At 43.4% G+C, this 14,270-nt stretch overlaps 1 protein-coding gene across 21 annotated transcripts in view; it reads right to left on the bottom strand.

Annotated features, from left to right (window-relative positions):
* The window catches only part of LOC110533530 (neural cell adhesion molecule 1), a 322,515-nt gene extending 308,474 nt beyond the window's left edge, over positions 1-14,041 (bottom strand). For 7 of the 21 annotated variants that reach the window (XM_090186182.1, XM_090186183.1, XM_090186191.1 and 4 more), the window contains exon 1: positions 13,449-14,006. In XM_090186182.1, the coding sequence (XP_090042308.1) occupies positions 13,449-13,500 (52 nt within the window). In that variant the 5' untranslated portion in view covers positions 13,501-14,006. Of the gene's footprint in view, positions 1-13,448 lie in introns of all 21 variants that reach the window. The other 14 variants (XM_090186184.1, XM_090186186.1, XM_090186197.1 and 11 more) reach the window with 10 other exon arrangements.
* Positions 14,042-14,270: the final 229 nt, after the last annotated feature.

The following is a 14,270-nucleotide window of genomic DNA, read 5'->3' as shown; positions in this document are numbered from 1 at the left end:
TTTAGGACTCAATTTGCAGTTCCTATGCCTTCCACCAGATGTCAACATTCTTTAGAAATCGTTTCAGGCTTGTATTCTTATAAATGAGGGAGTAAGACCAGTCTGAACAAGTGGACCCTACCGTGTCGCAGAGCTTTTTCAGCTGCATGTGCATTTCTTGTTTACCTTTTATATTGACAACGTTATTGTCCGGTTGAAATATTATAGATCATTTAGGCTAAAAACAACCTGAGGAGTGAATATAAACATTGTTTGATATGTTTCTATGAACTTTACGGATACAATTTGGATTTTTTTGTCTGATTGTTTTGACTGCGTTTGAGCCTGTGGTTCAGCTAACAAACTGAGTTTTTTGGATATAAAGAGACTTCATCGAACAAAAGGAACATAAAGTAAAGTAAATGAATGTCTTCTGATTGCCACCATATGAAGATCATCAAAGGTAAGGGATTAATTGTATCTCTATTTCTGAGTTTTGTAATGCTTCTGCTTGGCTGGTTACTGTTTGTAATAATTTGTCAACTGGGCAATGTTCTGGGCTAGGTATGCTTTCACCGAAAAGCATTTTATAAATTTGACACTGTGGTTGGTTTAACAAGAAGTTAATCTTTAAATCTATGTAAAATATGTTTTGTTTTCTGAATTTTGATAATGAGCATTCCTGTAATTGAATTTGGTACTCTGCAATCTCACTGGATGTTGGCCAGATGGGACGCTAGCGTCCCACGCACCCTACAGAGGTTAAGAACACATTCTTATTTTCAATGACGGCCTAGGAACGGTGGGTTAACTGCCTTGTTCTGGGGCAGAACGACAGATTTTCACCTTGTCAGCTCGGGGGAACCAAAATTGCAACCTTACAGTTAACTAGTCCAACGCTATGACCACCTACCTACCTCTCGTTGCACTCCACAAGGAGACTGCCTATTACTCAAATTCAGTAAGCCAAGGTGAGTTGCTAGCTAGCATTAAACTTATCTTATAAAAAACAATCAATCAATCATAATCACTAGTTATAACTACACATGGTTGATGATATTACTAGTTTATCTAGCGTGTCCTGCGTTGCATATAATCCATGCAACGCTGTGGGATGATTTAACAAAAGCACAATCGTTGGACTGTCGTTGCTCCAATGTGTACCTAACCATAAACACCAATGCCTTTCTTAAAAGGGAATAATATATTTTTAAACCTGCATATTCAGGTGAAATTGTGTCACTTCTTCTCTTGCACGCAGAGTCAGGGTATATGCAACAGTTTGAGCAGCCTGGCTCATTGCGAACTAATTTGCCAGAATTTTACGTAATTATGACATAACATTGAAGGTTGTGTAATGTAACAAGAATATTTAGACTTAGGGATGCCACCCGTTAGATAAAATACCAAACGGTTTCGTATTTCACTGAAAGAATAAACGTTTTGTTTTCGAAATGATAGTTTCCGGATTTGACCATATTAATGACAAAAGGCTCGTATTTCTGTGTGTTATTATGTTATAATTAAGTCTATGATTTGATAGAGCAGTCTGACTGAGCGATGGAGGCAGCAGCAGGCTCGTAAGCATTCATTCAAACAGCACTTTCGTGCGTTTTGCTAGCAGCTCTTCGTAAGCACAGCGCTGTTTATGACTTCTAGCCTAAAAGCCTAATGCCTGGTGTAACCGATGTGAAATGGCTAGCTAGTTAGCGGGGTGCGTGCTAATCGCGTTTCAAACGTCACTCGCTCTGAGACTTGGAGTGGTTGTTCCCCTTGCTCTGCATGGGTAACGCTGCTTCGAGGGTGGCTGTTGTCGATGTGTTCGTGGTTCGAGCCCAGGTAGGGGCGAGGAGAGGGACGGAAGCTATACTGTTACTGGCAATACTAAAGTGCCTATAAGAACATCCAATAGTCAAAGGCATATGAAATACAAATGGTATAGAGAGAAATAGTCCTATAAATACTATATTAACTACAACCTAAAACTTCTTACCTTGGAATACCTTGGAAACATGAAGTTTCATGTTAAAAGGAACCACCAACTTTCATATGTTCTCATGTTCTGAGCAAGGAACTCAAACGTTAGCTTTTTTACATGGCACATATTGCACTTTTACTTTCTTCTCCAACACTTTGTTTTTGCATTATTTAAACCAAATTGAACATGTTTCATTATTTGAGGCTAAATAGATTTTTATTGATGTATTATATTAAGTTACAATAAGTGTTCATTCGGTATTGTTGTAATTGTCATTATTACAAATAAATAAATAATAATCGGAATCTGCTTTTTTTTGGTCCTCCAATAATCGGTGTTGAAAAATCATAATCGGTCGACCTCTAATCTTTATGTGAAGGACATCAATTTATGGCCACTTATGTAAACTAAAACATTGATTTTTCATGCAATAGATGTCGTTCAATTGGTAATATTCATTTTTGTCTTCTAAGGAAGAGGAAAGTCATCTAAAAGTATGATTACGTTAATGAGTTTGGGTAATCCAAAAGTTACTTTTACTGATTACAATTTTGGACAGGTTAACTAATAACTAACGAATTACATTTAGAAAGTAACAGACCCAACCCTGTCTATCATGAATCACATAGCAAACAGTTATTTTCTGATGACCTAAGAATAGTCTTGCATCAACATTGAGACACCGACATTGCCTGTGCCTAGGGTGTGGAGACAGCAGCACCAATTTACTAAGGTAAAAATTTCAGACTAGCACATGTCTTGCCATATTCTTCTCTCCCAGAGGAGGCCATGTTTTCCTTGCTTCACACAAAAGATGCTGCAGCAACATCTATAGCACCTGCAAAACCAACCTAGCCAATCAGCAGGCGTGCATCTAACCCACAGGATGAGCTTCGAGCAATTGCTAGGCATTACATCAGAGTGATGAGTCAATCCCTGGGCTTGGGGGACAATACAACACATGCCCCAGTCCTTTATATCTGTCCCTCCCAACAGCCATACCAAGAATGAATGTGTGTGTTGTGTGTCTATCTGTGTGGACATGTTTAACTATATTTGTGGAGACCAGAAGTCCCCACAAGAATAGTAAAACAAAAATTCGACCAACTGGGGATATTTTGCCAGTCCCAACAAGGAAACATTTTATTTCTAGGGGGTTGAGGTTTATGGTAAAAATGTGTGTTAAGATAAGAGGTGTAAAGGTTAGGGTTAGATTTTGGGGTTAGCGGTTAAGGTTAGGGTTAAGTTTAGTGGTTAGGGAAAATACAATTTTGAATGGGAATCAATTGTGTCCTCACAAGGTTAGTAAAACAAGACCATGGGTGTGTGTGTATATGTCTAGGGGATGTGGTTAGCATGTTTTAGTAGTCGTGTGTATGTATGTGTGTGTGTGTGTGTGTGTGTGTGTGTGTGTGTGTGTGTGTGTGTGTGCGCGCGTGCGTGAGGGGTGCCATACAGGGTCGCCTCTCAACTTTCGAAGGCCTTTCCACTTCAATGAAGAAAAAAATCCATTCAGAGACCAGGGTGGGCGAGGGGAGAGGGAGGTTGCTTTTCAGCAAACCAAAACCCCTTTCTCTACTCCCTCCAATACTCTATAGAATGTCCAGAGCTTACACAATGCAAATCAGTCTGGGTCCCTATTCATGGATTGATTAATATGCAAAGACGGCCCATCCTTATCAAACAGTCAGCAATAAAAAAAATACAACGCAAGCTGCCAGTGGAGTCATTTTGGATTTTTCATCCCTTTGGCCTTTCAACTGCAATTGGTTCATTCAATAAGTGAAATATGAAACCATTTGGTTTCGATAATAACATCCCAGTTTTTGACAATTGTTCCACATTAACTCACTGATCTTAATATGAGACAGTAAAACCATGGCATTGTCATGGCTGTCCTGTGAGGATACAAATAGGTCAGATCAGGTTTGCAAAGAATAACTTCAACCAGACCCCCTCTCAACCGCAGAGGGGGGGGGGGAGGGAACTTGTGGGGGTTAACAACCCTCTTGTAAATCAAGGAGAGACGATTCAGGTCTCTAATGTGGCTTTGTTTCAAGAGACTTTTCACGCCGAAACTCTAACACGTTCAAAAGTGAATACAGGAACAATAATTTTAACACAGAACGTGGGGAATGGTCAGAGAACACTAATGTCATTTTGTTTGTTATTTTGTGATGTCATTAAAAATGTTATAAAGGAAATACTGTAACTTGGAAAGTATACCCACTACATGTATGAAGTTTCCATCCGATGTGTTATGCATGTAATATGAAAAATGATGAAAGTGTTTTTGTTAAGAGAGGGATATGATTTTAGGAGCCATAAGAGATCATTGTTTTACATACACTTTGCACAGTGACAAGTCACGCCAATGAGTGAGGTCAGAGAGCATGTCAGCATGACGGAACCAAACTTTTGAACAAACTATATCAAATTATGGGTTAAGAATTAGTATATCAGACCAGAAAAGTGTGACGCTGTAGCTACACGCTAAAAGTGGTTTGAACTCTGAATCTCAACACGAGGTAGAGACATTATTCTCACCTCCTGGACAATCAATGGTATGGCTGATTAGCAGTCCTAAGTTTAATATCTTCGAAAGAGAATTTAAGTAGGACCATCTTACTACTCTACTCAAACCATCGCATTACGTTACTCTCATTATCCCACTGAGAACCATCGACCCGGCTGGCTAGCCTATCTTCAGAGAACCATCTTCAGGAGCGATTGGAAGGAAAATAAACTCTGTAGTTCTGTTCAGGACTACACGACAAGTCATTGGACAACTACAAAAGGACAACAGTATGAAACTTGTCGAAACCATTTTTGACAATCAAAAAGTGCCGCAAAAAGGACCAACCCCCATTACAAGGTGGCCCGGTCCACCGAGAGAGATCCGGCAAACCAAGACATGTCACGTAAATACATTTATGATTTCTTAATAAAACAGGGCGGCGGTTCGTGTACAAAGTATATGATTACTGTAAGTGAGAGAAGTTTCTAAATGTACCAAAATAGTATGTCTCTGTCCCTCTCTGCCCCCCTCTCCATCTCTTTTGTAACAAGCAGCCATGTTGTGTCATTCTGCTAGGGACCTGTTTTTAACGTATTAAGTGTGTATATTTATCCTGTATTACCATTTACTTAGATAGTAAATAAATAATTAAACTCATTTGTGTAGTACTGAATCATAAGTAAGGTTCTGGTTTTTGCAGATGCAAAGAGGTTAAAACTGTTCAGAAGGGTGATATGACACGAGGTTCTGATTTAATAAATTGACTGTTTTTTTGTTGTTACCCCTTTTTCGTGGTATCCAATTGGTAGTTCCAGTCCGCTTTCAGTCTATTATTGCACTTGCTAAGGTCTTACTCAATAATTAAATGTACTTTTGACTGGATTGGTTGAAAGGGGCTCTCTTAAGTTTATTTTCCATGAAGTACAGTCATCATTGGGATGAAATCAATTCTTCCAAAGGAGGCTTATCAATGAACCACAGAAAATCACACTTTGGCTCACTAAATTGAATTGCCACCCATCTCCACATTCACACAGTCTTTTGAACAATCCTAGACACACAGGGGTTCTCCAACATCTTAGTGAACAAAATCAGCATTGACCGCAGAATCTGCTGCGAGAATCTAACTCGACTCACAGCGAGGGAGAGCTGTGACACACTGGTCTGCAAAGGAGGCCATTGTAAATGCAGATTCGAACAGAAATGTGCTGAGCTTTGATTGGTTATCTTTAAAAAAAACTCTATCCTGGGGTGTTGAGACCTCACGTTGTTTGGAAGGAGGCGGCGCTCAGAGACTGTGTGTGGTTTTCCATGTGGGTGTTGGAGTGAGAAAGACAGAGGAGAACCAATCAGTGATAAAGCAAATCCCCTCATTATCGACATATCATGCAGACAAAATACAAATAGCCTTTCCAATTGAAGTCAGGAGGACTGCAGGTGAGCTGACAGAAGGAATGATAAACTTTAAAATAGGTTGTGGTTAACCCCACAAAAAAAGAGCAGATTTGTATTACATACAGGATGAATGACCTGTACTTCATACACACAGACGTAGCCAATCATTACAAACAAGAGTAGAGCTACGTTGAAGACTATCAATGTTATGCCAAATTTAAAGTACAATTTACCTCCACTTTGGGTACACACAATGCTGTACATTATTATTATTATTATGTACATTACAGAGTAGTCTAAAACTTTGTGTGTGTATCCCTTTAAACGCTATGCCTCTCACCCAACAGGAACGGGGCAGGGTTTGAAGCTGGATCTTTTATTCATATCTCATTCCAAGCAACAGACCGAAAGCCTTATAATTTCCCTTGTTAAGCTGCTTTTTACAGTTTCCCCCTCTCAAAAAAGGGAATCATATTTTCATAGTGGCTTTGAACTTGCCACATGAGTTGAAATCCCAGATGTTAACCATCTTGGAAATGTTTATTTTCTGTCCAACTGTTGACTAATCTTAAACTTCACCCTCTTCTTAAGGTAAACTCTACTCCGAACACAAAAACAACACACTTTTTGCAACAAGTCTTTGCACTCCCCATTTTTTATTTGCTTAATTTTAAAGAACTCGCTGAAGTGTGTTCTCTCCTGGACTTACTTTTTTGACATTGATGCGGACCTGAACCTACCAAAAAGCACCAGAGTCAGGAGCTTCCGAGAGAATGCCATCAATGTGATGGGAATGTGTGGCGGGAGCCATCGTTTGGCTGGCAGTCACGTGCACTTAATGGTAAGGGTCATAACATGTCAACACCAGACAACACCAAACAACAGCACAGGCACAGTTTTTGCACCACTACCATCTGTCACAAATCACACAGCCCCAATGCAATATTCCAAATGTGACAGGAGCCAACTACAAAACCTCCTTAAAACAGCTTCCGAGAGACAAATGTGATGTAAGAAAAAGAGAAGGGAAGAATGGCTTCTCACTTGACTGAGTCTGGGAATGAAATGTAACCAGCAACAGCTCCCTGTCTGTCTAGTTGGATCCCCTATGTGCTCTCTGACTTCAGACTGATGGCAACAGATGTGATGATACACCTCCATTCCACAGAACTAGTTACTGTTAATACTCCCCCAACCAGCCAAAGCCTTTGTCTTGCTGCCTTTTAGTCCAGCCAGTCGTAAAATATAAGCCACATTTCATGTTCAATTAGTTTCTTTCTCAAACAATATACAGTATATAATTTCATCCAGCAAAGAATCTAGCGGCATTTTCTTGGATGTTGGCCATTGTTCCTTGTTAGTAGTCACTGGCATTGGAATGTAATTATCAGCGAACTGGAACTGAATACTTTTAATTACATTGTTCCTGCTTTCTAACAGCATATTACTGTTGTTACTTGCTTAGGACTAACACCTCACAGGCTAATCAAATAATGTCATCCTTTTTAAAATTGTATTTAACCTTTATTTACCTAGGCAAGTCAGTTAAGAACAAATTCTTATTTATAACAACGGCCTACCCCGGCCAAAACCAGACAACGCTGGGGAAATTGTGCGCCGCCCTATGGGACTCCCAATCACAGCAAGATGTGATACAGCCTGGATTTGAACCAGGGACTGTAGTGATGCCTCTTGCACTGAGATGCAGTGCCTTAGACCGCTGCGCCACGCAACTCCCTTTCAATGGAGTGGGACTTAGTTATTCACAATTGTTAAATTATCTATCTATCTATAGTCCATTGCACTTTCCCTCCTCAAAATGAACTGAATCTAGGTATTTCTAGTGAACACTGGAGTAGGCTACTGATTTTGAGGAGCTCTTAATATTCCCCCTACCGTTGCTTAGTCCTCATGACCATTTTCTTCCTCACATTTTCACTGGAGCTACCCTTCTCCTAAACCTCCCTAGCTCAACCAAAGACAAAAGTGATTTGTGTTTGTCAATAAAAAAAACATACTCATTCTCATCTTTATGCAAAAACACACATGTAGGCCTATTCTTAACAATTAGTTTTATGGAATGTGTATCTGCATGTGCATGTGTGTCAGAGAGAGCGAGGAGGGGGGTCCTCCTGCCTGAGGACAGCACTCTCTGATTGGATAGAATTGTTTACCATGGAATTCACAATGACTACTGAGCCCTTTCTTTAGATCTTTACATAAATAGTCAGTGGCGTTTATACATGGATGCCAAAGAAAGCCAGCCCCCCCAACCATAAAAATCCCAACCATAAAAATCAATGCCTTTCTTAAAATCAATACTAATAATAGTATTGTGTAATAATCCCTAGTTAACAATTGGCTCATTCATCCCCCTCCTCTCCACTGTAACTATTCCCCAGGTCGTTGCTGCAAATGAGAACGTGTTCTCAGTCAACTTAACTGGTAAAATAACGGATAAATTAAAATAAAACACACATAAATAAAATAACCTTTATTTAACTAGGCAAGTCAGTTATGAACAAATTCTTATTTTCAATGACGGCCTAGAAACAGTGGGTTAACTGCCTGTTCAGGGGCAGAACGACAGATTTGTACCTTGTCAGCTTGCAACCTTCCGGTTCCTAGTCCAATGCTCTAACCACTAGGCCACCCCACCACCCCGCTAAACCTGCATATTTAGTTAAAATAAATTCATGTTAGCAGTCAATATTAACTGGGGAAATTGTCACTTCTTTTGCATTTTGTGCAAGCTGAGTCAGGGTATATGCAGCAGTTTGGGCCGCCAGGATCGTTGCTAACTGTGTGAAGACCATTTCTTCCTTACAAAGACCGTAATTAATTTGCCAGAATTTTACATAATTATAACATAACATTGAAGGTTGTGCAATGTAACAGCAATATTTAGACTTATGGATGCCACCCGTTTGGTATTAGATGAAATACAGAACGTTTCCGTATTTCAAGGAAAGAATAAACGTTTTGTTTTCAAAATGATAGGTTGTTAATACGGTCAAATCCGGAAACTAACAACCTATTTCTGTGTGTTTATTATATTATAATAAAGTATTTGATTTGATATTTGATAGAGCAGTCTGACTGAGTGGTGGTAGCGGTGAACCACTAGCTTTCATATGTTCTCATGTTCTGAGCAAGGATCAGAAACGTTAGCTTTTTTACATGTCTGCGTGGCCAGGCGCTAAAATAGAAATTGGTTCTATTTGTGACTCTCAACTTGCTGCAAGTCCAGCCTCTCCCATCTCCTCATTGGTTTTTAGGAGCATATACCCATGTGAGTAATTGAAAGAACTTAGGTCCACACTCCGGTCAGTTGTAGTAATGCTGTAAAGTTGGTTGCCAACTGCCATATAAAGGCCAAATAAGAAAACGAAGCCTGAAGGAAGGAGGAGAGATGAGGAGAAACAAATTCGGTTTATCTGTGGATTAATTGTCCAAGTAGAAGACCTTGTGCATTTCAGGTAAAATAACAACCCAAATATATACCAGGACAAATTAGCTAGCAACAGCAAGTTAGCTAGCTTAATTGCCATAAATGTTTAAGGCTTTTTGACCTGTCCCCAAATTAATATAATTTGTTCAGAGTTTGTTTTGACATTTCAACCTGTGTGTCCTGATCGCTTCTGATGTGGGTGAACAAAATCAACTAGGGCAGCAGACGCACACAGCAGACGCACACGAGCTTGTGGTTTGGTCAGCATGTTACTGTATGCTTTGTAGACTTCACCAAACAGAGGTTGCTATCCGGTTTTGTGATAAAACAAAGGTGTGATTGAATTTATTCTGACACTGTATTCTTATTGTCTCAGTCTTTATGCCTATATATTACAGTCACAAAGCATAGGAATTTAACAGGTTATAGCGCAAACAACGCAAATATCACAACACAGGTTCATTTATTTTTGGGGGGTGGGCTTCCCCAGTGATTTTACTCACACCCTGCTACTGATAATAGTAGCATATATTCTCCATAGACAGAAAGAAAAACACTGTACAAGCCATGGGTTTCTGTTTTCTCTCCAAAAAATCAATAGGCCAATTCGGGGGAGAAAAATAATATCAGACGCATATACAAAGTGTCATATAACCCTGACTGGAAGGGCTTGCTAGGTCCATCAAATGTATGTATAATGTAAAATGTATTGAGGTAGCTAACTATGCTACTATGTGGTTCATGTTACAAGCATGCACGGTCTGTCAGCACGGAGCTCCATTAATCAAATACAATGTAGCCTATCATATTGAAGGTGTAACGGCGTTCGTCTGTAGGTGGAAGAGAAGCGGACCAAAGCGCAGCGTGGTGGTTATTCATGTTTTAATCAATCACTACACATGAACAAACTAACAAAAACAAGAAATGTGAAAACGCTAAACAGTCCTATCCTGTGACACCAAACACAGTGACAGGAACAATCACCCACAAACACACAGTGAAACCCAGGCTACCTAAATATGGTTCCCAATCAGAGACAATGACGAACACCTGCCTCTGATTGAGAACCATATCAGGCCGAACATAGAACTAGACCAAAACATAGAAAAACAAACATAGACTGCCCACCCAACTCACGCCCTGACCATACTAAATAACTACAAAAACAAAGGAAATAGAGGTCAGAACGTGACAGTACCCCCCCCCCAAAGGTGCGGACTCCGGCCGCAAAACCTTGACCTATAGGGGAGGGTCTGGGTGGGCGTCTGTCCGCGACGCCGCGCTGCCTCCTCGTACCAGCGCCTCTCCGCTTTCGCCGCCTCCCGTTCTTCCTGGCGCCGCTGCCGGAGCCTCCCGCCTGTCCGGCGCCTCTGCCGGAGCCTCCCGCCTGTCCGGCGCCTCTGCCGGAGCCTCCCGCCTGTCCGGCGCCTCTGCCGGAGCCTCCCGCCTGTCCGGCGCCGCTGCCGGAGCCTCCCGCCTGTCCGGCGCCGCTGCCGGAGCCTCCCGCCTGTCCGGCGCCTCTGCCGGAGCCTCCCGCCTGTCCGGCGCCTCTGCCGGAGCCTCCCGCCTGTTCGGCGCCTCTGCCGGAGCCTCCCGCCTGTCCGACGCCTCTGCCGGAGCCTCCCGCCTGTCCGGCGCCGCTGCCGGAGTCTTCCGCCTCTCCGGCGCTACCAGGGCCTTCCTTTTCTCCAGCGTTGCCGGAGCTTCCCGTCTGCCCAGCGCCAGCTGAGCTTCCCGTCTGCCCAGCGCCGCCAACGCCGCCCGTCTGCCCAGCGCCGCCAACGCCGCCCGTCTGCCCAGCGCCGCCAACGCCGCCCGTCTGCCCAGCGCCGCCAACGCCGCCCGTCTGCCCAGCGCCGCCAACGCCGCCCGTCTGCCCAGCGCCGCCAACGCCGCCCGTCTGCCAGGAGCCGCCAGTGCCGCCCGTCAGCCAGGAGCCGCCAGTGCCGCCCGTCAGCCAGGGGCCGCCAGTGCCGCCCGTCAGCCAGGGGCCGCCAGTGCCGCCCGTCAGCCAGGGGCCGCCAGTGCCGCCAGTCAGCCAGGGGCCGCCAGTGCCGCCAGTCAGCCAGGGGCCGCCAGTGCCGCCAGTCAGCCAGGGGCCGCCAGTGCCGCCAGTCAGCCAGGGGCCGCCAGTGCCGCCAGTCAGCCAGGGGCCGCCAGTGCCGCCAGTCAGCCAGGGGCCGCCAGTCAGCCAGGGGCCGCCAGTAAGCCAGGGGCCGCCAGTCAGCCAGGGGCCGCCAGTAAGCCAGGGGCCGCCAGTGCCGTCAGTCAGTCAGGGGCCGCCCGAGCAGCTGCCCCTCTGTCCAGAGCAGCTGTCCCTCTGTCCCGAGCAGCTGTCCCTCTGTCCCGAGCAGCTGTCCCTCTGTCTCGAGCAGCTATCGCCCCTCTGTCCCGAGCTGCTATCGCCCCTCTGTCCCGAGCTGCTATCGCCCCTCTGTCCCGAGCTGCTATCGCCCCTCTGTCCCGAGCAGCTGCCCCTCTGTCCCGAGCAGCTGCTTCACCTCTGTCCCGAGAAGCTGCCCCTCTGTCCCAAGCAGCCCCTCTGTCCAGTGGGGTCATTGAGAGGGGTGGGCATGGTGAGTAAGCCACGGAGGCGGACAATAAGGCGGACTGAGACAATGGCGAAGTGGGGTCCGCGTCCCGCGCCAGAGCCGCCACCGCGGACAGACGCCCACCCAGACCCTCCCCTATAGGTCAAGGTTTTGCGGCCGGAGTCCGCACCTTTGGGGGGGGGTACTGTCACGTTCTGACCTCTATTTCCTTTGTTTTTGTAGTTATTTAGTATGGTCAGGGCGTGAGTTGGGTGGGCAGTCTATGTTTGTTTTTCTATGTTTTGGTCTAGTTCTATGTTCGGCCTGATATGGTTCTCAATCAGAGGCAGGTGTTCGTCATTGTCTCTGATTGGGAACCATATTTAGGTAGCCTGGGTTTCACTGTGTGTTTGTGGGTGATTGTTCCTGTTTTTGTGTTTGCACCAGACAGGGCTGTTTTGAGTTCTCACGTTTCTTGTTTTTTTTCCGTTAGTTTGTTCATGTATAGTGTCGTCAATAAATACAATGAACAACCACCACGCTGCGCTTTGGTCCGCCTCTACTTCACAAGAAGAGAATCGTTACAGAAGGCTGCAACTCTGTAACTGACAATCAGCCTCGGGATATTTTCAATCACCTCACATGTACGCATGAATTTATAAAAAAAACTCCTTTAAACACTTGTCATTAAAAACAAAATAAGACATTAGGCTTTCACGTTTAACCTAGAATACTATAATCCACTAAGAAATGCCGTAGCTAGCGCGTTCTAATTCATATTTTGCATGTGCATAGAATTGAGGACCGAAACAAAGCATCCCCATTAGCAACCAACGTTTAAGCACAATATGTGCGAGACCTCAACATCTATATTTAATGCATAAAAAGCTACCCAACTCATTTTATTAGACTACTGTAAATGGTTATAGGTTTCTCAGAAATGTAATGTGACAGGCATCAAATCTAACACACAATCTAAAATCTCTTTGAAGGATTTTGCTGACACAAAGGTGAACCAATGAAATGCTTGTTTCCCCAAGACCAAATGCACCCATCTTCCCCTTGGAGCTTAACCCACTCCTCAGCAACAACAACGCTCAGGGTTAGGAAAAACAGGTTGTCAAACTGCTCCTATCAAACCATGTCTAGTCCAGAGAGCCCAAATCACGAGGAATACAGCTCAATTAAAGGACAAATTATATTATCTTATTACGCAGATAGTTACCAGTAGCCTACGGACATTAGACTATTCGGGATTTAGTCTATACGGCGATGAAATAAGGCACAAAATATAGTTAATTTCCCTTCATGTTACCACAGCCATTATTGAGAGAACATAGCCTACTATCCCGTTTCTCTCATGTTTCCATAGCCTCTGTGTCCTTCCTATATCCGAGGCAACAGCTCCAATATGATATAACTAACTGTCCATTGAAACACATATGAGACGCGGTAAGCACGGATGAGATACGGATGCTTCTATAAAGTGAACAAACACTGAACTTTCAGAATTTATAGAAAACTTTCATTATTCAATGAATAAAGGTGGCCATCTCCAATAAAACATTTGAATTATTTATAAAAACATAATCTTACCTGCATAGCCAAAGAAGAGCAATGCCCAGATGAGATCCATTGTTTGAATCATTGCAATATCACAAAGTTATTCTCCTTGAAGAATAGATAGACAGACTTGGCTGGAAGAGTTCTGTGTTCTGAAGAAATATTTGTTTTCCAACTATTGTATTCTGATAGCAATATTATAATTGGTCCTTGCCGCTACCCTGGAACACACGCGAGTAGAACGAAGAATGAGTGACAAGCAGCAGCCGTAGCACACACAACACGAATTAATCCGCCAGGGCAAAGCGTTTGCGCTCACACGCTCGAGGGGGGAAATGGGATGCAGGCACAAACTAGTGCGCTCAGTTAGTCGTTCTCCACTGCGGCTGCACAGAGACGGCTGATGGTGTGTTAGGAAAATCTTGTCATGGAGTTTGTGAATATTTCGGATTAGGAATCTCACGAAGCCACTATTGAGCCTTACAAAACAGAAGTGCATTTTGAGAAGATCTTTAACCAAAAATATTTTGCCCGGTTATTTTCAACCATGAAAAAAATGTAAGTCTACATCCGCACCTGCAGAGGAGATGTGCAGTTTTGCGCAATTGTGCATTGTCTCCACCTACTGTTTATCACCATGTGACTCGCCAAATTACCAGTTCATCTTTCTCATTATGAAAATTAATGGATGTATTCCTTGTGCAGCTTTCCTTATTGGTTCCCACGTTTTGTATTTAGCACCTAATTTAACCACACTGTGGTACCTACTTAGTCCATAAATGCATGAATCTTAAACCAGTCCGTATTTTTTTTAGGAAGCTCAGTCACCATCTGGTCATGACAACGACACTCGAC

Source organism: Oncorhynchus mykiss, chromosome 10 (assembly GCF_057628025.1).
Source record: "Oncorhynchus mykiss isolate SJ-2025 chromosome 10, ASM5762802v1, whole genome shotgun sequence".
NCBI lineage: Eukaryota > Metazoa > Chordata > Actinopteri > Salmoniformes > Salmonidae > Oncorhynchus > Oncorhynchus mykiss.
Note: the sequence above shows the minus strand (reverse complement) of the source record. Positions and strands in the feature narration are given on the sequence as shown.